At 41.9% G+C, this 21,637-nt stretch overlaps 1 protein-coding gene across 1 annotated transcript; it reads left to right on the top strand.

Annotated features, from left to right (window-relative positions):
- Positions 1-266: 266 nt before the first annotated feature.
- On the top strand, positions 267-20,873 carry ST13 (ST13 Hsp70 interacting protein). Its single transcript, XM_083701799.1, has 12 exons — positions 267-753; positions 4,252-4,333; positions 5,703-5,775; positions 5,905-5,975; positions 7,030-7,096; positions 8,405-8,489; positions 9,467-9,577; positions 10,424-10,526; positions 13,584-13,700; positions 16,446-16,509; positions 18,460-18,572; positions 19,267-20,873. Exons 1-12 carry the CDS (start codon positions 644-646, stop codon positions 19,393-19,395), a joined length of 1,125 nt encoding a protein of 374 aa, XP_083557925.1. The 5' UTR covers positions 267-643; the 3' UTR covers positions 19,396-20,873.
- Positions 20,874-21,637: the final 764 nt, after the last annotated feature.

Here is a 21,637-nt window from a genome sequence, read left to right as displayed (position 1 = left end):
CGAAGTTTGATGGCGTCATTACGCCCATTTCGACCGGAGATTGCATCCCACTTCCTTCCTTCCTAGGGAAATTTTTACTTTGGCGACTAAGTAAAACGCCTGCATATAAAAATAAACACGGGGAGACCCATACTCGCGCGCAGAGAGCCCGTTTAAGTTCAGTTATTGCCCTCTGGCGTGTGAAATAACTCGGTGTTCTCCGAGTGGGAATGGCGGGGGCGGGCGGGGACAACGGAAAGAGGCAAACGCCTTGGGCGACTCGGGTTTCATTTCTGGAAAATTCCGGTCCGCCCCGCGCGAGCGTCGCTCGAAGGGCCACGGCGGGTGGGTCGCGAGGGCACAGTGGGAGGAGCCTCTCGGGCGTGGGCAAAGGGGGAAGGCGGCCAGCGGGAGCGGCAGCCGCGAGCGAAAAGCTGACAGGGGGGCGGGGCAGGAGGGGCGGGGAGCGCGTGCGCGTGGCGCTGAACTGAATTGCGCGTGACAGGCAGCGGGGCCCCCGAGCGAGCGAGCGAGCGAGCGGGAGGGGAGGGAAGAGGGAGGCTGGGAACTTTCGTTACTCCGCTTGGAGGGAAGCTCAAGCGGCGGCGGCAACCACCGCAGTAGCAGCAGCGAGGGGGACGCGCGGGAGGGAAGCGGGCGAGCCATGGACCTGCGGAAGGTGAGCGAGCTGCGGGCCTTCGTCAAACTCTGCAAGGAGAACCCGGCCATCCTGCACAGCGACGACCTACGCTTCTTCCGCGACTGGGTGGAAGGGTAAGTCGGGAGGGTTGGGAAGCCCCTCATGGGGCGGCGTTGGAGGAGGGGGAGGTGGGGGTAGAGTGGGGTCCTCCGTATCCCCGTTTCTTCCTCTCTCTCTCTCCCTCACCCCCGTTTTCAGGTGATGAAAGTGTGCTCAGTTTCGGACGTTAGGGCTTGGGGGGGGGGTGCTGCTGGGTTTTTGTTTTTGGCGGGAGGGGGCTGTCTGGTGGGCGGCGAACCCTGGATCAGGCCTCGATAAAAAGAGAGAGGTCGGGCTTGAAAAGCGCGGAGCTGTAGGAGTTGCAGGGACTTGTATGGGGCTGGGAAGGTGGGGAATTCTTCGGAATAATGTATTTGCCTTGCGAAAGGTGCCTGCTTTAGTTTGAGTCTTCAGTCCTTTCCCTGGAATCCGAGGCTGTTTGAGGGACGGATGGCCGGATTTCTGGACGGAAGGCCTAGCCGTGTCATTGGAAACCTGTTCTTCTCGCGTCCAGTTACTCCACTCCCCCCCCCCTTCTCGGCAAGGAAAGGGTTTCAGGCTGTTACAATTAACATGTGCTCTTTAATCCCCTCGGTGTACGAACATTTCTGCTGCACAGACAACGTTGTTTCGTGCCTGAGGAAAGGATAAGAGAAAGCTTTCAGATCATTATGATGATTGCTCAGGTGTTGCACTTTCTTTATCCGTCTTGTAGGCATTTTGATGCTGGAATATTGTCCCAGTTACTGCACCAGAGCACATTTAGTGAAAAACAAACATCATAATCTACATGCCAAGCACATTTTTGCCTATGCTTTCCTTTCCACCTGGAAGCTCCTTTTTTGTTGAAAAAAGCATGCATTTTGGAGTAGACTTAAACTGGGTTGCTTAGGATTGTTATTTCATCTTTTAGAAAAAAAGTGTATTTATCAAACGACTTTTTGTGGAAGTGTGTGTAACACAAGCCACAATGCACCTTGGATTGTGCAAATATATTGTTGCATGCCACTCCAATCTTGGAGCAGGGCAGGATTCCAGGGGTTCCAAGCACTTACCCAGGGTTTTGTTTCCTTCTGGAATGAAGCATAGCTGATACTTTACTGTCTTTATGATATATGATTCAGGTAGGTAGCTGTGTTGGTCTGACAGTCGAAACATATAAGGTCCAGTAGCACCTTAAAGACCAACTAAGTTTGTTCTTGGTGTAAGCTTTCATGTGCATGAATCTGAAGAAGTGTGCATGCACAGAAAAGCTTATGCCAAGAACAAACTTAGTTGGTCTCTAAGGTGCTACTGGACAATTTTTTTTATATGTTTTTATGATATATGGTTTGTTTACACATATATGCAACCTGAACCTACAATGGAGGGGATTCAAACAGAAATCAAACCGTGCTCTGACTCTCTCACCAGCTTGCAGCTTTACTTCTAGGTCACATCATTGCAACTCAGCTCTAAACTCCAGCTTTGTCCTTTTAACTAACAGAGCTGGGGGGGGGGCACCCCTCCAGCCGTTTGCCTTCTCACACAGAACCCCTTCTCTTAATGCCTCATCACCCAGACTTTCACCCCAACACAGGAAGCTAGCCTGGCTTATATTTTAGCACTTGCTAGATCCAGGGGTTAGATTAGCAGGATCTCACATAGATCCTACTTTCTCCCCACCAACTCATAGCAATATGTAACTGTTTTTAGATTTAGTATTCAATTTATGTAAAACTAAGGTAGATAGAGCTGCTTTCATATTGTTGTAAGCATGGTTAAAAACATTTAACTGGATTACTTATTGAAATCTGTACAATAGTAAAATTGGCTGTTAAAATTTTCCAGATGGTTCTCTAATATCCCCTCCATGATTTCAGATCCTGCTTGAAAGCAATCAGTGTTACGTTGCCAAGAGTGCCATTTATGCAGCCAACAACATTCTAGCTAAATGAATTAAAAAACATTATGGAGTCCTGTTTCATAGCCCAGGAAAAACCCCTCAAGTAATAATGTTGATGATTCTGTGAAGAAAAGCAGTCTAGCTTTGGCTTCTGCAGACCTTAAAGTACTGTTCCATGACAGTGCAAAAGCTTCCATTTCATGCTGTGGAGGGAGGGGTGTAGAAAGAGTTGTGGCTGAAAGAGCTATGCTGTGGAAGAGTGTAGAAACAAACATGGCTGTGTTTACAAGGTAACCTGTAGCTATATCTATTGGGTAGTAAGATTTCAGGTTTTCTGCTGGAGTGGTAGAGCTTGTTCTTTTGAAATCTCTTTGTGTGTGAAATGGTTTTTATTTTGAATCAAATAGTTGTTTAATAACAGTCTTGTAGCATTAGGAGGCTTTGCTTGCATTGTAATCAGTGGACTCAGGTATGCCTAACTCATAGGAAGACTTTACCATTCAAAACTAAAAAGTGACCAGTGAAACTGTAAATCAAATAGGGTGGCCAGAGAATATTAGTAGTTCTTATTTGGTGGTTACTCTTCTGGGTTAATTTTATTTCAGTTAATTTAACATTTAATATTATTCCTAGAGGAGTGTGTCAGAGATGCTCCTTTCATCTCAGAAGTGTTTCACAGATACTGTAAATGTTTCTGGAAAGCGCATCATTAATTTATTGAAACAGGAAGTGTGATTTCCACCGTCACCTTTTGCTGTACATTCTAGGGCAGGGAGGTCCAAGCTTTCAGACCAAGTGGGCTGCAAGAGTACTTTACACGGAACCCGCAGGCCACACCCTGCACTGTTGTGCTGTGAGGGGAGGCCAAAATTTGAGCCCTTCCCGGCCCTGACGCCTCCTTCCCACATCTTGTTTACCCAGTTTTGGGAAAGCAGTGCAAGGAGGGGGGGTACCAAGATGTTGTTGTGGGCCCTCAAAAAAGGTCTCAAAGGCTCCTTGTAGCCCTCAAGTCATGTGTTGGATCTACCAGTTTTAGGGAAATCAGTTGCGGTGCAAAGCACATGCTTTGGGAATCAGAGCTACAAAACAAAGTAGAACAAGCTGAGCACCTGCACCCCTTCCTCTAGGAAAGTTGCTGGGGATAATCTACATTCCACCTCTTTACAGATATATTTTTTCTAGTGTTATTGCTTGTAACCTTTGTACATATCACAGTTCTGACTTGAAAGTATGGGTAAAAATGGAGTGTTTTGTTCAGGGTAACTTCCTTAGTGTTGTGGAATCATACTGCGGCATGTGGAAGTACAAGTTATATCTAGAAATGCTTAACCTTCCACAGCTTTTTCTTTCTTTCCAAATTTCCTGGATTAGAAGGCAGCAAATGCTAGTTAATTGACATTGCTATGCTTAAAGGGGTTTCAATTGTTCTACCCTAATAACATAAAATTGTGCTGAAGCATTCCTGAGTACCAATTCAGAACAGCAAATGGGACTAATTTTAAGGTAATAGAATTTCTGTTCAGTTATTCTTTAGTCATGAATAAATATTCATTGCTAACTGTTACTTAATGGTTTATACTTTTCATTTATCTTAAACCAAATGTTGTCAAACTCTGTATCTCACCAATCTTTTTCTTTTTTTGAAAAGTATGGGAGGTAAAATACCACCAGCTCCATGCAACACTTCTCAGGAAGGAGCTGCAGAAGGAGCTGCGGAAGGAACACATGAGGTAAGAGAGAGGCACTTGTTAGGATTATGGCTTTTATGTTTGTACATACAATTCCTAATGTAGGGTGCAATTTGATATAAAAAAATGACCTGCATCTCAACTTTGTGCAATAGTATGGATGCTGTCTTATAAATCACAAATTGGGAGTTGCCTGTAGTCCAAGTGGGAGATAACCAGAGCATATACCGCTCTGGCAAGACATAGTGCAGCCAGGTAGGGTCTCAGCCAGCTTACCAGATGGAGCTGATAGACATCTGTCCTGGACACAAGTGTGTGTCTCTTCTTCATGTGTCAACAAGATCATTAGTAATTACTCAGGCTTTCTTTGCGCATACCTAAAGATGCATGTTGGATACCACATCCTTTGTTGATTCCATGATAATCATTTTTTGAGGCTTCTGTACATAAAGGGCCATTAGCCTATACAGAAAAATCATTTGGGAAGATATAGTATAATGATTAATTTCCCTTTTATACGGAACCCTTGTTGAGAACCAATTTTACCCGCAACAAAATATGGGAATTAAACAGGGATATGAACATTGAAGAAGATAAATTGAACGATTTATGGACAAAAGCATTATATAAATCTCTGTCAGCAGCTGAGATACATTTCAGACAGTGTGATAAATCAGTATATCATGATATTTAGCTGCTGATATATTACGATGTTGAAAACCAGATATCGCCCAGCCCTAGTCGTGGGTCAGCTAACATGGAGGAAAGGTAAGAGCAGGAGAGTTTGCACATGTCATACACGTTACTTTTTTGGGAGTTAGCTAGAGATGATGCATTTTATCCTCCCTCCACTATCCCCCGAACAGGAGGTCACCCCATTATGTTTGTCGGCTTTTTAAAAGTCTTTATGCCTTCCGAAGTGGTTTGTCATGTGGCAAAGGCTTCTGCTCTTTGGAAAGCAGAAGTCTAAAGTTCCCTTGGGTGTGTAGTTAGTTGCATAGTTCTTTGAATCCTGACAACTGACAGTAGTGGTGCTGATTGCTGTCGGTGATAATCAAACTCTACTAACAAATACTTCATTGGTCAGATATGCTGCTTTTCTGATGGGGCCCCTTGCCCTATGTTTCAGTGTTACTTATATGTTTCCAGATCTTCCCAGATGAATTGTAAAACAGTAGAAAGTCTGGATTTTCCAGCAGTCTGTAGCAAGCAGAAGTAAAATAACCAAAATATCATAATTACATTTTTGAGATATTCACCTTTTAAATTTTAAACTTTCCAGCTAGAAAAACAGTGCAACAGTTTCAGTCCCTGAAAATAATTTATTCTAGAATTGTCTGAACATCCTACAGTACCACCCTAAGCAAAGCTTTAAATGAGCATGCCAGTAATTTGATATCCTTTTCATTAGGCGAAAGCAGAAGAAAAGAAGCCAGAGGAACCGCCAAAGCCATCAGAACCTGAGAGTGAAGAGAGTGATGTGGGTGAGTTATTCAGTACTATATTGCATGGTTTCTGTGTTGTAGATGCAACGTTTTAGCTTCTTTTTTCATATTTAGCCTCTTATGTGGAATAACTAGGATTCTTCTAATTAGTGGTGATTTTGTTCGCAGAAATTGATAATGAAGGAGTGATTGAACCAGACAGTGATGAACCTCAAGAAATGGGAGATGAAAGTCTTGAGGTAATAAGCTTAATTGAGATTGGAACTGTCTCTCTTTGTAAAACCTCATGTAGCTTTTTCGATCAATCAATCAACATTTCTGGATTGCACAGCATCAAAATTACTTTACAATATTTAAGAGCTATCTAAACAAATCCACCATGATGCAATCTGTACTAATATATAGGAAACCAATGCAGAACGTGGATTTCAAATTACCCTTTTAATGTTAAGAAAAATAACTGATATCTTAGAAAGATTGTTGTGGCCAGAAGAAAGGTGGATCTGGCCATCTCATGTCTGCACATACACTTCTGTATCACATACATGTGCAATACGCCAAGCAGAAGAAATAAAGCAGTCCTCTTGCATGCGAAATGGAGACAGGGAGCTAGTGGGCTAGCAGGAAGAGCTTGCTGAGCTGGATCAGACCAGCAGACTGCCAGTGCACCAGATGTGTTCTACCACAACTAAATAGTCACTGATCTAAAGGATGGAAAAATAAATAAAAAGTTAAGAAAATTTCAACTCTCCTTCATAGTCTGTGTGGCTTTTTAAAAAGAAGAAATTTATTGTTGATAGATATTTTTCTTATTGCCTTTAAGTAGTTTTGAAACACATCTCTCTGCTGAGATTAGGTTGAGTCGTATATTGATACTCTAGACCAGGGGTCAGCAACCTTTTTTCATCCGTGGGCTGGTCCACCGTCCCTCAGACCATGTGGTGGGCCGGACTATATTTTTTGGGGGGGAAATGAATGAATTCCTATGCCCCACAAATAACCCAGAGATGCATTTTAAATAAAAGCACACATTCTACTCATGTAAAAACACCAGGCAGGCCCCACAAATAACCCAGAGATGCATTTTAAATAAAAGGACACAATCTACTCATGTAAAAACACGCTGATTCCCGGAATGTCTGCAGGCCGGATTGAGAAGGCAATTGGGCCGCATCTGGCCCAGGGGCCTTAGGTTGCCTACCCCTGCTCTAGACCTTTTAAAATTTCTAGAATTAAGAATGCTTTCCAAATACTTTGCGTGAATTTGAGTCACTTTGTTTCTCTCTCCTTTAGGTAACGGAAGAGATGATGGACCAGGCGAATGAAAAGAAGATGGAAGCTATTAATGCACTAGGTGAAGGTGAGTTCTTTATAAGGAAAATTAATTGCCTGACAAGCTTTTTAGAGGTAAACAAAATATGTAATCTAGCATACTTCTATTTTTAGGGTGGATTGTGAGTTTAATTCCCACAGTGTTAAGAGAACAGTATTCAGAAGTTGGTCTTTTCAATAAGTACATAATTCAAACAAAAGTATGTTCCAAATTCACCATAATTTCGATACAGACAGTGCAGTGAATGACTGTCTTTAATTTCATTTCCCATCTGCTTGAGACTAAACATTTTGTCTTGACACCTAAAATAGGATGTTATAGCCAGTAGACTATGGGTAGGCAAACTAAGGCCCGGGGGCCGGATTCGGCCCAATTGCCTTCTAAATTCTGCCTGCGGACGGTCCAGGAATCAGCGTGTTTTTACATGAGTAGAATGTGTCCTTTTATTTAAAATGCATCTCTGGGTTATTTGTGCGGACTGCCTGGTGTTTTTACATGAGTGGAATCTGTGCTTTTATTTAAAATTTGTGGGGCATAGGAATTCATTCAGTAACCAGGATGTCAGAAGCATTGCCTACCACTTGATTGCTCATCGTGGTGAAACTCTGAGAAAGGCTTCTCTGTCAACCTGCATGGGAAGATCTCAGCTCCCATGTAGGTTGACAGAGAAGAAGTAGTCCTTAAGGGACCAGTGTTTCAAACTGTTAAAAGCCTTTAAAGCAAGGTTAAAGAAAAATCTTCTTTATGTTATGGGCCACTGACCTGCAGGTAAAAAAAGTGGAGGGCCAGGCAAATTGCCTCTCACTCATCGGGCTCCCCTCCCATGCAGGTCCTACTAAGGTGTGTGTGTGTTTCTGCCTAACTCTCACACACTATTTTTCTCCCCCCCCTCCCCCCCCAAGAGGCAAGGGAGGAAGCGCATGTTGTTGGGCTCTGTTGCCTAATGCAATCCATATACATTTCACATAGTCATTCCATGGAGATACCACAGTTGATGGTATCAAAAGATGCTGAGAGAGCTAGGGGTATCAAAAGGGTTGTATTCCTCTTCTCTTGGCACTGGTTATCACATAGTTCGGTTTCTACAACAAAACAGGACTTGGAACCAAGTTAAATTTGTCTAGAAAACCCTACAAATACCTGGGGTTGCACAGCATCAATTCACTTGAGTGCCTTTTCCCAAAAGAGTATGTCTGCAACTTGCCAATGAGACAAGACTGATGGGACTATGTACCATTCCCTTTATTCCATATGCCCAGTACTCCTAATTAAGACAAGTATATCATATAGATTTCTTCTTTGAGGGTACAGTTGAAGCTTTATTTATATTTCCAGGTGAACTTCAGAAAGCCATTGATTTGTTCACAGAAGCCATCAAGTTGAATCCACAACTGGCTATCTTGTATGCCAAACGAGCCAGGTGAGACTTTAAATTTGAAAACAAGTGCACTAGAGGATGCCAAACTACATATACCCAAACACAGCTTAGCCTAGACTAATTAACTCCAGAATTCTCTTGCTAAATGAATTGCTAGTAAAATGTATATATTGTACAAAATGTGACAATATGCCTTGACCTGGCTGCAAAAAAACTGTTAAGCCTCTTGTGCCTCTTTGTTAAATTTATTTTGATAAGCTCCTTTGCAAGCCAACATACAGTCTTTGACATTTTGAGGTGCTGTTATTCACCTGAAAAGTCCTGTTTGTGGTTGTGGAAATATTTACCAGACGGTCTGTAGAATAATAAGTGTAAATGTGAGTTTTCTAAATTGCTATGTGCTCATGGTTGTCTTTTCTTCTAATGACCCTGTTCCATGTTCTCCTTCCCATTTACCTCTTCTCTTTCCCTTGTCCTTAATGCTACCATACCTGTATACATAAAATCAGATTACAGAATGACTTTATGAAAAAACAAGCATTTTTATTTTTATTAGCACACTTGGACATAATTTAGATGTCATATTCCTAATTTTGATTTTTGTCTTGAGTAAGACAGAGTAAGTATGTGTATTTATTAAAGGACTTAGCTTAATTAAATTGGAGGTTGAGTTCCTGCTTAATGTTGCTTCATAGAAGTCACTGTCAGATAAAAATTGAAGCAATAGGTGACTTATGCCATTAATACCAATCTTAGAAAAAGAAAAGTGTATAAGCCATTAAACCACATTATTATTGAAATTTTTAAAATGAGCATTAAAAGCTCAACATACATGTTAGAAGAGGATGTATCCAAATTACTGAAGCAGCTTGCAGTTTTTGGGACAGTGGAAGGGGGAAAAAATGATTAGGCAGCATGACTGTCATGTAACTTGTAGCATCTCTAGACTCCATTCTGAGTACCCAAAAATGTGCAGCTGATAGTTCCTTAAACATACTTGATTTCCTTGTTGTCGACAGTGTCTTTGTGAAAATGCAGAAGCCAAATGCTGCCATCAGAGATTGTGATAGAGCCATTCAGATTAACCCTGATTCAGCACAGCCTTACAAATGGCGAGGGAAAGCCCACAGGTAAAGAAACTAACTCCTCTTTACATTGTACTCCTCTGATAAATGAAGATACAAACTTACCGGTCTGGTTTGCTGTATAGCATAAACATGATCCAGTTGCGTAGCTGGTATTTTTTATTAAATTGATTCAACTCGTGAGTGTCTGTTTTTATAATTGTAAATTATTTCAACCTGCCCCAAGACCTTATTGTGAAGGGCAGATAATCTGAACCGTATATAAATGCACATTTTTGTACTGTTCTGTTACCACTGTAAATTCTCCTTTGCTTCTTCAATGTAAAACTTAGAATTAAGGGACACTTTGGATTTGCAAAAATACAAGTACAGTGGTACCTCTGGATGCAAACAGGATCTGTTCCAGAGCCCCATTCACATCCTGAGCAAAACGCAACCCGCGTCTGCGCAGGTCGCGATTTGCTACTTCTGCGCATGCGCGTGATGTCATTTTGAGCGTCTGCACATGCGAAACCTGGAAGTAACCCATTCCGTTACTTCCGGGTTGCCGCGGGACGCAACCTGGAAAGATTTAACCCGAAGCGACTTTAACCCGAGGTATGACTGTACCATAATAATGAAATGGAAAGTTTCTGTGTCGTTTTCAAGCTGTGCTTATCTATGGGTTTTCTTTTAGCCCAAGAATGACAAACATGTCATTCTCTGGATGTCTCTGGGTCCTCTGGATGTTTTTGGACTCAAAACCCCCATAATCCCCAGCCAGCATGATCAGTGTTCAGGAATGGTGGGAGTTGTGGTCTTCAGAAGTTGTTGGACTAAAGGATGCCCACCCCTATTTTATGCCATGGGTTAAATCTGATTTTAAAATGTCTTGAATCTTGTCATTGCCAGGCTGTTGGGTCACTGGGAGGAGTCTGCACATGACCTGGCATTAGCCTGTAAACTGGATTATGATGAAGATGCTAGTGCCATGCTGAAGGAAGTGCAGCCCAGAGTGAGTGACAACAGGGATGCATATTTATTTTCTTACATTTCTATCCTGGCTTTCTTTTTTCGTGGACCTGAACACAGTGTATATGTGATTTCCCCAGAGCTCCTTAGCTTGAACAGAGTGGTGGCCTCACGTGCCTTCAGGCTGTACCTTGGGACATCAATAATTGATTGCCTTGTTCATGGTTTGTCTTCTGTGGTGTTAGGCAGAACCTATTTCAGAAATTGGTGTCTGTTGGAATTATGCATGGCCTCATAGTTCAAAACTAAGGATGCTGTGGTTCCATCCTCTAACTTCCAGACGATTGCTGGAAGTAGACAAGTTTGCCATGTGTCCACTGCATGTCTCTGAATAAGCTCCTATAACATCTGAAGGGGAAATGTGTGTGTATGATATGGGCGTGTGTTCCCAATATTTGTGGGAAAGGAACAGTGGGAAAACTGTAGATACATCTGCTGCATAAAATGTGGATCATCCGAGATCAGTGCATTGGCTAGAACGCAATATTTTTTTACTGATTTGCATCATTGCCGCATGGGAGTGCTGTCAGCTGTGATTACAAACAGTTTTAAAAATTCTTAACTTCAGCCTTGTCTCTAGAGAATCACTCCTCGTTTTCGCAAGCTGGCCTATATATTCAAAGAATATTTTTGAATAATTATTTAACTGTACTGTTTCATCTGGTCTGGCATTCTGGAGATCATATGTGAAGACCTTTGGCCCTCCAGATTTTGAACCATTGGCCATGCTTGCTAGGGGTGATGGAAGTCTTAGTTCAGCAGTGTCCATAGGGCCAAATCTTTGCCCTTCCTACTGTAAGTTTAGGATTGACATTAGCAAGGGATAAATCTTAACCTTGTACAAAAGGAAGACCCATCAAGTAGGTCATAAATTTTGATATCTCATAATCATGCATATTATTGAACATTTCTGAAGCTTTGATGTGACAGCCTGGCTTCTGCTTCCTCTCCCTGCCACTGTGTATCTGGAGCTGCTCTCTCCACTGTATTATTTCCCACAGATAGGATGAAAATATGGTTCAACAAGCCTAAGCCTTCCACATACTCTTTTTACTTCATTGACAACTCCTAAAGAATGGCATATGTCTCCCCTTCTCCATGGCTTTTGTGGATGAAAAGAAGAGAAGGCATTTTAGGGTTGTAGGAAATGCCTCTGCTCTGTCCATACTCATTGTTACAGTCTCCATGTCTATTGCTTTATTGTTTGCCACATGAAGAGGAGTGGGGATGTTTAGGAAATGCCTGTTGTTGCTAGGTGGGAAGGACCAACTCCTGTGAAGACGCCTTAGGGCAGTTCCCTCCTCCCACTCATTGAAACTGCAGCACAGAGAACGATAATAAAAATATGAGCAACTAACTGGAACAGCATAATTTCACAAGACAGAGGACCAAGTAAGATAGGCTAGTCTCAGCCACAGGGATTGAAATTAGCAGGGTGCCAGGCGCTTTTCACGCCCAAAGATTCTCCATCTGCAAAAAGCTCAAAAGGTCTAGGTGCCATTTTTTGTGCCTGGCTGATACTCAAGGATTTCTGAAATGTATATGCTTTGAAGCCTCGAAGTATATGTCAGGGATAGCCAAAATATTAATAAGGAGTTTAACAATAAACAGTAGGGTGTGGTGTACCAATATTTTTGTTGTAAGCACCAAATGAAACATGTATTAACAATTTCTGTTAAAATGTGATATTAACAATGTGTCACTTATGTGATTTGTGTATTCATGTGTATCAAAATAATAACTACAGTGTGTTGCCAAAATTTGGCTCCTAGCTTTTCTATCCCAGTTTCTAGCACTGCTGAGCCAGGGCAGACTTAGAATCCTAGAATTGTAGAGTTAGAAGCACGAGGGTCATCTAGTCCAACCTCCTTCAATGCAGGACTCATTTGCCCAAAGTCAGGCTTGAACCCATGATCCTGAGATTAAGAGTCTCATTCTCTGCTGACTAGGCTATAGTTGAGACTTGACCTAGTTGGGAACCTACTACTGAAAGTCTCTTTAAAGTTTTTGATAAAAGATGCAAAAAGGCGTCCTTTATAATATCTGGAGAAGCATCTGGAAGCTGAAACCTATGAAAAATAGTGTAATGGCTTCTTTAAGTAGCAGTGTTATGGATACTAGGAGCTTTTGCTGCCAAATACTGATGACAACTGAAGGCATGTTTTTTTTTCCAATACATCATGTTTTGAGAAGCCTAGTTGATACCACTGACCCAAAATGTGATATCCCTAGAGCCTAAAGTTTTGTATGCCAAGTGTGTAGTATACTGCCTGGTATTTTACATTTTGAACATTGGTTTTAGCATTTCTGGCTTCTAAATATGCTATGTTGTCTAGATCAAGGGTGGCAAATTTGCAGGCTAGCCTTGGCCTGCCAAGCCATTTCTGGTGAGCTACCATCCCTTGGGAAAATTGACTTATCTCCTCCATCCACAGGAGTGCCTGTTCACCAGTTAACATGGTTCTATTGCTAAGGGGTCAAGCACTGCAGAAAGAGAAAGGTTGGTCAATTCTTTCCACCACAATGCTGGGTTAGGAGAGGATCCTAACCCAATGTGGCCCTGAGGCTGAAAAATGTTAAGACACTCCATTATTGATTAAGACTTTTTAAGTGGCAGTCTTCATCCTTTAGCTTGGGCTTGGCCAGAACACTATAAGCAATCCTCTCAAAATATTTTTACACATGAGTTGTAGTATAAACTCCTAGATAGTTGTAGTATAAACTCCTATAAACTCCCAGACTTTTAAAGCCCGGATAATTGTTTTCACTATGTTCACTCATACCATCAGCAGCTTCAGGCTGCAAGTTTTGCCCTCTTGTGAAATACTGACTTCATATCCTGTGGGACCCAGCAACATATTGAATCTTAAGTTGCCTGTTGAAGAGAAGGTATGTGTCTTAAATATCTAATTTTCAGTACTAGAAAAGAATTGGCAGAGTACCAAAACAATTAAAACTAGTTGAGGTAGGTAAAGTGCTAAGATGGTATTTTAAAGATGCTCTGGATTCATATGACCAATACCCACCCTCTGTGCTTCAGGCTCAGAAGATTGCAGAACACAGAAGAAAATATGAACGAAAGCGTGAAGAAAAAGAAATCAGGGAAAGGATGGAAAGAGTAAAGAAAGCTCGAGAGGAACATGAGAGAGCTCAAAGGGTGAGAGCTTAATAAAGCATGTACAACAGGAAAATAGCCCAGCATAACTCTATCCAAAAAATGTGCATGGAAATAGGCTAAAAAGGGGGCACTTCTACAGTTTCAAATGCTAACCTATATTTTAGAATGTCTGTCTTTATCTGAGTGTGTATTTAGGTGCAGAGAACTTCAAAATGATAACTATTTTTTGTACAGGTAACTCACATCTTACACTTATAATACGTACTTAACATGATCACGGCTTTATACACATCACCAATTTTCTTTTTAAAATTATTATTTTTTAATACCATGAAAATATGATGCACGGGGTGGAAAGGGGTGGCTGAGCAGGAAGAAACTGCAAAAGATTCTGGTAGTCTTTGTGAAAGTGTTTGAGTGTGGTTGAAGAGTCTTCAGAGTGTGAAGAGAAGGCAGAGGAGGTAGCAGAGAGTTAGAATGGCTGATTGGTGGAGACCAAAGAGACTTGTGGAGAAGTTTGGAGAGACATTGGGGGAGGTTGGACTGTGGAAGAAGCAGTTGGAGAGGGAGATTGAAGGAGGTTGGAGAGACATCACAGGAGTTTGGAAGAGGTCTGAAGGACTTGTGGAGGGGCTTGGAGAGACATTGGAGGAGACCTGGAGGATTGTGGATGAGGTGGTTAGAGCTGCAGAATGGCCGCAAAACACAAGGCATCCTCGTTATCATCAGCTGCTGAGAAACGAAAGAATAAGTGATGGCTCCCACACTGGAAAAGAAGTTGGCTGTGCTGAGCTGCTTGAGAGCTGGCATGTCTGTGTGTGCTGTGGCACACAAATATGGCCCGAATGAGTACAGCATCCATGCCATCAAGGTGCATGAAAATGAGGTCCATGGAGGAGTGGCAGTAAGTGCATCCCTGGCTGCAAAGGTGACCAGCCAAGTGCAAGACATGACTTTGGTGAAGACAAAGAAGGCACTGAACTTGTGGCTGGAAGACAAGAACCAGAAACATGTTGCTATGGATGGCAGCTTCTTGTGCCACAAATCTCTCAGCCTCTGTGGCCACAGTAAACTTTCCACTACAGCTGGGAATCAGCAAGGAATTTAAAGCTAGCTCAGGTTGCCTTAAGAGCTTTAAGATCTGTTTCAACCTGAAAGAATGTCCAGGCAATAGGGAAGGCTTCATCTGCATACAAAGAGGCTGTGAAAACATACCCTGCACAATCAAAGTAGCTGCTGGACAAGTCCTGTCTTCCAGAGCAAGTTTTCACTTTAGATGAGACAGGACTTCTCTGGAAGAAAATGCCTGAGCAGACTTGCATTGCCAAAGCTGAAAAGCAAACCCCTGGCTTCAAAGCTGGAAAGCTGTTCTGCTCTGTAGCTATGCAGCTGGACACTTAATAAAGTCATGCTTTTTGTACAGGTCTCAAAACCCCTGTGCAAAAGGCAAGGAGAAGAATCTACTTCCTGTATTTTGGTAATCCAATGAAAAGGCCTGGGTGACATCATCATTTCTAGACTGCTTCCATAACTGCTTCTTTCGGTTTAAAATGATGCTGCTTATGGACAATGCTGGGCATTGAAGGACTCTTCTTCGCACACAAGGTAGACGGCCCCCTCCCCGCATAGGACATCCCTCATCCAGCCTCTGCATCAAGGTGTGATCCACTGCTCCAAGACTACGCACACGAAGCTCATCACCTGGATTATCAATGCAATGGATGCTGATCCATCTCTTGACTCCACGGTATGCTGGATGTCCTTCAGCGTTACCCATTGCGTCACCTATGTCAAACAGGCAGTGGATGCAGTCAAGCCTGAAACGTGAATGCATGCTGGTGGAACTTGTGGAAGGAATGTGTGCATGATTTCAAGAGATTTTCAAGCACTGTCACTGAGGTGGAGGGCATTGTGCAGATGGCTAGGCAGGTAGTGGTGATGGCTTTGTTGGCCTCATCCAGGAAGAAGTAGAAGAACTAACTGAGGGCCAACAGGTATTGACTGCTGAATAGCTAGAGAGGAGCTGGTCAGAACAAGTTTAGAATGTGAGGATGAGGATGGAGAGCAAGTTGGAACCTGCAGAAATTTTCTCAACTCTTCCAAGTCATAAAGCGCACAAATGATCTGATTGCAGAGTTTGACCCCTTCATGGAACTCAGCCTCAAGAACATCTGTGGGATTGCAGACACTGAGACCATGCAAGTAAATGTTTGATGAGTTCAAGAGACAATAGTGGCAATTGTGCCCGTGCAATCCACCTCTGGATCTGAACCACAGCCAAGCACTTCTTCTGGCTATCTGGCAACCCCCCTTGTCCTCATATCATCCTCTAAAGCATCATTTAGCAAGGAAGAGGAGGAGGAAGACTAAGAGCCTTATTTGTCACCCACTGATGAGTGCAGTGATTTATTTATTTTTACAGTTTTCTAGGGGTCATTCTGGCTTTGCGCTGTTTATACGTGCAATGGCCAAGAACATAACCCCTGCTGCGTAAGATGTGAGTTATCTGTAATTTGAGGCCCAGTGCTATAAACACTGAGGGAGCAGCAACAAACTTGAGCATTAAAATAAATATCACAACTATTTTCTTTTCAAAACTCAACTCTTCCAGGGGCCTAGAAATTCAGTATTATCCTGGAGTGAAGCAGTATTGCAGAACCTAAGAGCATGTAGGGTCTATATAGTAGGCTTTGGATCCAGTTGTAACAGCCTTCTCAGCTTTCTATATCTAATCTTGATTAGTTGGAGAGCATGTGAAGTTTTCTCATGATTTATTGATTGCAGGAGGAAGAGGCTCGACGACAAACGGGAGGACCTCCGTTTAGTGGCTTCCCAGGTGGTTTCCCAGGTATGTGTTCATTTCAAAGCATGAATAGCAACAGAAAGATGGTAACTTAATGGATCTGGGTCATAGCATTTTGTTTAACTTGCTACTAGGGCAAAATAAAAGTTGTACTTATGTAAGTTTGGTTTTTCTAAGCAAGAGGGAAAATTGTTTGGCTGTTGGAAAGGAATATCTGTATGTGAAGGAAACACATACTGTAACTACTCATGGGAACAAACACTCATTGTAGTGGCCTAGGAGACCATGAAAGTGACTTGGGGGCTGGAAAAGAGGGAGATGTTATTGAGACCTGAAGAGCCTCACCCATATCATCCTGCCCCCCCCACTCTCTCACTCCTTTGCAACCAAAGAGAAAGCCTTTCTGGACATGGCATGCCATCTGTAAGCACATGGCAGCCTTCTGTAGGCACATCCACAGAAAGGCTCACCTCACTGCTTTTAGGGACCAGAGAACCTCTTTTTATTCTTTTCGTATTTTAGGCATTTTACGGTCTTAACTGCTTGCTGTGTTTAAACTGCGGGTTGTTTATGTGGTTGATTGTTTCTTAATCCTTTTATTTTATGAACCGCCTTGGAACCAAATCTAATGAAGGGTGGTAGATAAACAAACTTGCTAACAGCAAATCTTAGAAATCACGTACACTGCAAAATTGCTTGCCCATACAGCCTCCTCTCTTGTGTTTTGCTTTATTGGTAAGATCGTACATGCTGCAGTAATCCTTCACATACAATTTGCTAAAGAGGCCATGATAATACATTCCTCTGTTTATGATAAGACAAAGCCTTGAGGTAGCATAACTATTTCACAGGTAACCTCCAGCTGAAAGAAACCATATTTGGACCCGGAAGACTAAGTGGGTATAGGAGTGGGTATTGGAACACAGGATAAAGTCTTGACCTTTGTTCAAGAAAAGTTTTAGTTCCCTTGCTCTCCTGGCTATAGGAGGCTTCCAAAGAACGGTAATATGTAAGGATGTAACACACATGTGAAAGCAGGGTATGCTTTGCTGCAGGGTTTGTACCCACAGGTGCCATGGAGCCCCCAAAGGCCTTCATTGGCACCTGCAGGCATCATGCTGCCTGTGAGAGCTGGGTTGGTTTCCCTTGATATTGGGGCAGGAGGGGGGCAGGTTGTAGAGCAGTTGCTTCAGCTGGAAAGGCTGCTTCCTTGCATTCTGGTTGGTTTGGCAGGATGTTTGATCGGCGGGTTAGGAAGTGGCAGGGATGGCCCATCCTGTTTGCTTGTTGCTCACCAGCTATGTGGAACTGGCAGCAGGCACTTGTTGCTTGTTCACCCCACGTAGGGGCTCCATCTCTCTGTGTGATTAAGATGCACTTTGGAGACAGAGAAGAGGTATGTGTGACAGAGAAGGAAGCAGAGGTATGTATGTGGTGAAGTCTGTAAGGGTGGGAGGGCAGGAAGTACGAATGTGTGGTCTCAGAAAGAAGAATGGGTGCACTTGCACAGAGAGAGAGGGAGAGAGTTGTGTTTGAGTGGGAGTACGTGGCATACGTGTGTATGAGAGATTTATGTGTATATGTGGTCTGTTTGGGTGCTCTGTGCATGCACGTGCATAAAAGTGTGTGTGATGTGACCAGTTTGTATATTTTTCCTTGTACTGTGGAATGCTCCCCATTAATAGACAGCAACTTCACTGGTTTGTGCATGGGTATTCAGTATAGTGTGCCTTCTACAATCAGATCTAGCAGGACATAGCTGACTTCCCATAGTAAGCATGAGATTGTCCAGGGGGTTGGGGAGAAAGCAGCAATGACTGTACTCACTCTAATTTTTTTGTTATGCCACACCCCTCATAACAACCATTTTGCATTATGCCACACACTCTATGGTAGCCATTTTGTGACTAGCATCCATGACACTTTCTCAAAATGTGCCCTCTGATCCAGAAAGATTGTTGATCCCTGCTCCAAGTCTATGCTTTACATTTTCAGGTAATTTTCCTGGTGGCATGCCTGGCGGTATGCCTGGTGGCATGCCTGGAATGGGGGGAATGCCTGGTCTCAATGAAATTCTCAGTGACCCTGAAGTTCTTGCAGCCATGCAGGTGAGAACATAGAACAAGTAAAACAATGATGATTGAGAGATTTATGGAGCCCTGATTCTTCATAGGAGTTGTGCTTATTCTCTAAGGACCTTCCCCCAAATAGTTGATTATTCCAACATTGATTTATTTTCAGTCATTTTTATTCTGCTTTAAAAATGTCCTCAAGGTAACAAATGACACCTCTTAACAAGAGGAATCTTAACTGCAAGAAATATCACTTGATGTGCCTAAACAGCCTTTGAATACAATGTTTATATAATTGTTTTTATATATTTTTATATTGATTTTTTACAATTTTTATATAATTGTTCTTGAGGCTGAGAGGGGCTCTTGTCATCTGGACAGCCCAGGACCTCCATATACATTGCCTAGGTTTGCATCCCAGTGAGGTCACTTCAGTGCTGCTAACACAGAGGTTTGACTTCACCCCCAGAGATGTACTCCATTGTCTCTCAAGACAGATGGATGCCAACAACAACTAGCATATAGTTAATGTCACGGCAACAGACTTGGCCTCTCTCCAGGCTCCTCACACAGACACGTTGCAGCATCCATAGTTAAGAACACTTAGTTCCCATACCACTAAGGTTTAACATACTTGATTTTTTATTGTATTTTAGCCTTGACATGGATATGAAAGCCCACTTAATTTCATACAACAGTACAAGCCATTTCCCCCCTTTTTGTTTTACAGGATCCAGAAGTCATGGCAGCTTTCCAGGATGTTGCACAGAACCCAGCAAACATGTCAAAGTACCAGAATAACCCCAAAGTCATGAATCTCATTGGCAAACTATCAGCCAAATTTGGAAATCAACCCTAAAATCCCCTTCCATTGCAAGAGGTGGTGGATGTTGCAATAACACAAACCATTGTACCTATAATTCTCAGAAGAGAATTAGGGTGCTCTGGCTAGAATCCCTTTTCCTCCTCCCTCCCTCCGTGCTTCAGAAATGGCAGTCAGTTTGATTGTATTCAGGTTTTATTTCAAAAAAAAAAAATACATTTCCTCCTCTCAGACCTTTGCCCAGGAGTTTGTCTTATTCAACAGTAGTGCAGTTTCTTTTAAATTTTTATTAATTGTAATCTTCCAGTAGATTGTACCAAAATGTGTTGGGTGGGGGGGGCTATTCTCGGAGGGGCGTGTGGTTTTTTGTTTTTTTTAAAGTAATAGTGTTGGGTTTCTGTTTCCCTGTAACTGAACTCCTTTGTGAAAGCTTGTAACAATTCTTAAGTTCTAACATAAGTGAGGATCAGTATTTTTTTATTTTAACTGGAAGAAATAATACACAATTAATATTCTTTTTTATATATTCACAAGGGTGACTTAAATAGTTGCAATCAGATTCTTCACAGATCAGATCCCTGCAGCAGTGGGTTAGGCTTTTAATATGTTGGTACAAATGCTGTTGAGGCTGGACTACTTATACAATCAATGTTGAGCCAATTAACTTGTTAATTGTCTCTGTCAAGTTGTGTAGGGGGCAAATGTTTTTATTAACATTAGTCAGCTGAATACCTTCAAAAGGTAGGAGCCTTTCTGTAACTATTGAACATTATTCTTGGTTTAATTTCCTAATATTGTAGGAGGAAAACAAATTGGTTGTATTCATTCTTTAAATAATTCAGAATGAATATATACAGCATAGATCTTAAGACTGGTGAAGTTCTGGATTCTCATTTCATGGAAGCTCTAATGAACTTACATATCTTTTGCCAGAACCTTACATATCTTTTGCAGCTGAATACTTCCCTATTTCCATATATCCTAGTTAAGAGTATCAAATACTGATTTTTATAGGGTGGGGGGTTGTTTGTCATACCATCACATTGATACTTGTGGAGCTTGAGTTGAAAGGAAGAGAAGGAAGACCTTTGTTGGAATGGCAAATCTTCAGTATAATTACAGCATGTGTATTCATTGGACACTTTGCTGAAATGTTCATTGATAACTAATACAATTAAATCTGTTATTTTCTCTCTACTAAAATTTTGATTCCCGCTCTTAATGTTGGAAACCTTGTTATAATTACGTCTTGGTCTCTTCTAGGGCTTTTGAATGTTTCCTGTTCTGTGCTCTTGTAATTTTGTCTGAACCCATAAGTGATGTATGCTTTCTGTTTGTTTAAATCTGGACAGATTTAGGAACTCACTTCTAAAAATAAACTCCAGAAAGTTTTTTTTCTTCATACAATAATAATCTCATTGAATGAAAAAAATATGAATCCATTTTTGCTTAAGAATTAGTTCTGAAAATACTTCTAGTTGCCTTTAAAAACAATAAAGACTGGTTTTGAATAATCTTTTTTGTTAATTATTGCATAAGTGGTGCTTATATAAGCCTTAAAACAAATTCATGCGAAGCTATTCCAGGTTTTAAGTTGGAGGGGTTATTACCCCTCTATTATTGTCCATGCTGGGTTGCTCAACCATTGCTACTGTGTCTTTTCTTTTAGCAGATCAAGATGATCAGGTGACAGCAAAAATTGCAATGTTTTTAGCGGAGGCAATTAGAATAAGATTTAAACCCCCCAAAATGTATTTTCTATAGTTAAGTTTTTACCTCTATCTTCAGTAATAATAATAATAATCGTTAATAATAATAATCCTTTATTGTCACCACACTACTTGTGTGCAGTGAAATCAAATGAGCCCCCCCCCCCCCATACACTCAGTCTTGTTCGCGCTCTGTGTGCTTGTCGGAAGTCAATTACACCACTATTTTTTCACATTCAGCAGCCCAACAGCCCACGGATAAAAACTGTTCTTTAACCTGTTGGTGCGGCTGACTATACGTCTGTATCTCCTACCCAAAGGTAGGAGATTAAAGAAGTGCTGGCCAGGGCGTGAGTCATCCCTTTAGTGCTATGGCTAGTGGCTGATGCAAATAAAGATTCTTCTCCTTCTGCAGCTTCTTTTAAGTTATCTCAGCAGTTACAATCTCGCCAGTCTAGAAGCAGTCTAGAATCCTGTTGTCGATGAGGGGCAATCTAAGGCAAATCAGAATACAAGAGCCTGCTGAATGAGCCCAAAGGCCCACCTGGTCCAACGCCCAGTTTTCACAT

This window comes from Podarcis gaigeae, assembly GCF_964106915.1.
Source record: "Podarcis gaigeae genome assembly, chromosome: 10".
NCBI classification, from domain to species: domain Eukaryota; kingdom Metazoa; phylum Chordata; class Lepidosauria; order Squamata; family Lacertidae; genus Podarcis; species Podarcis gaigeae.
Note: the sequence above shows the minus strand (reverse complement) of the source record. Positions and strands in the feature narration are given on the sequence as shown.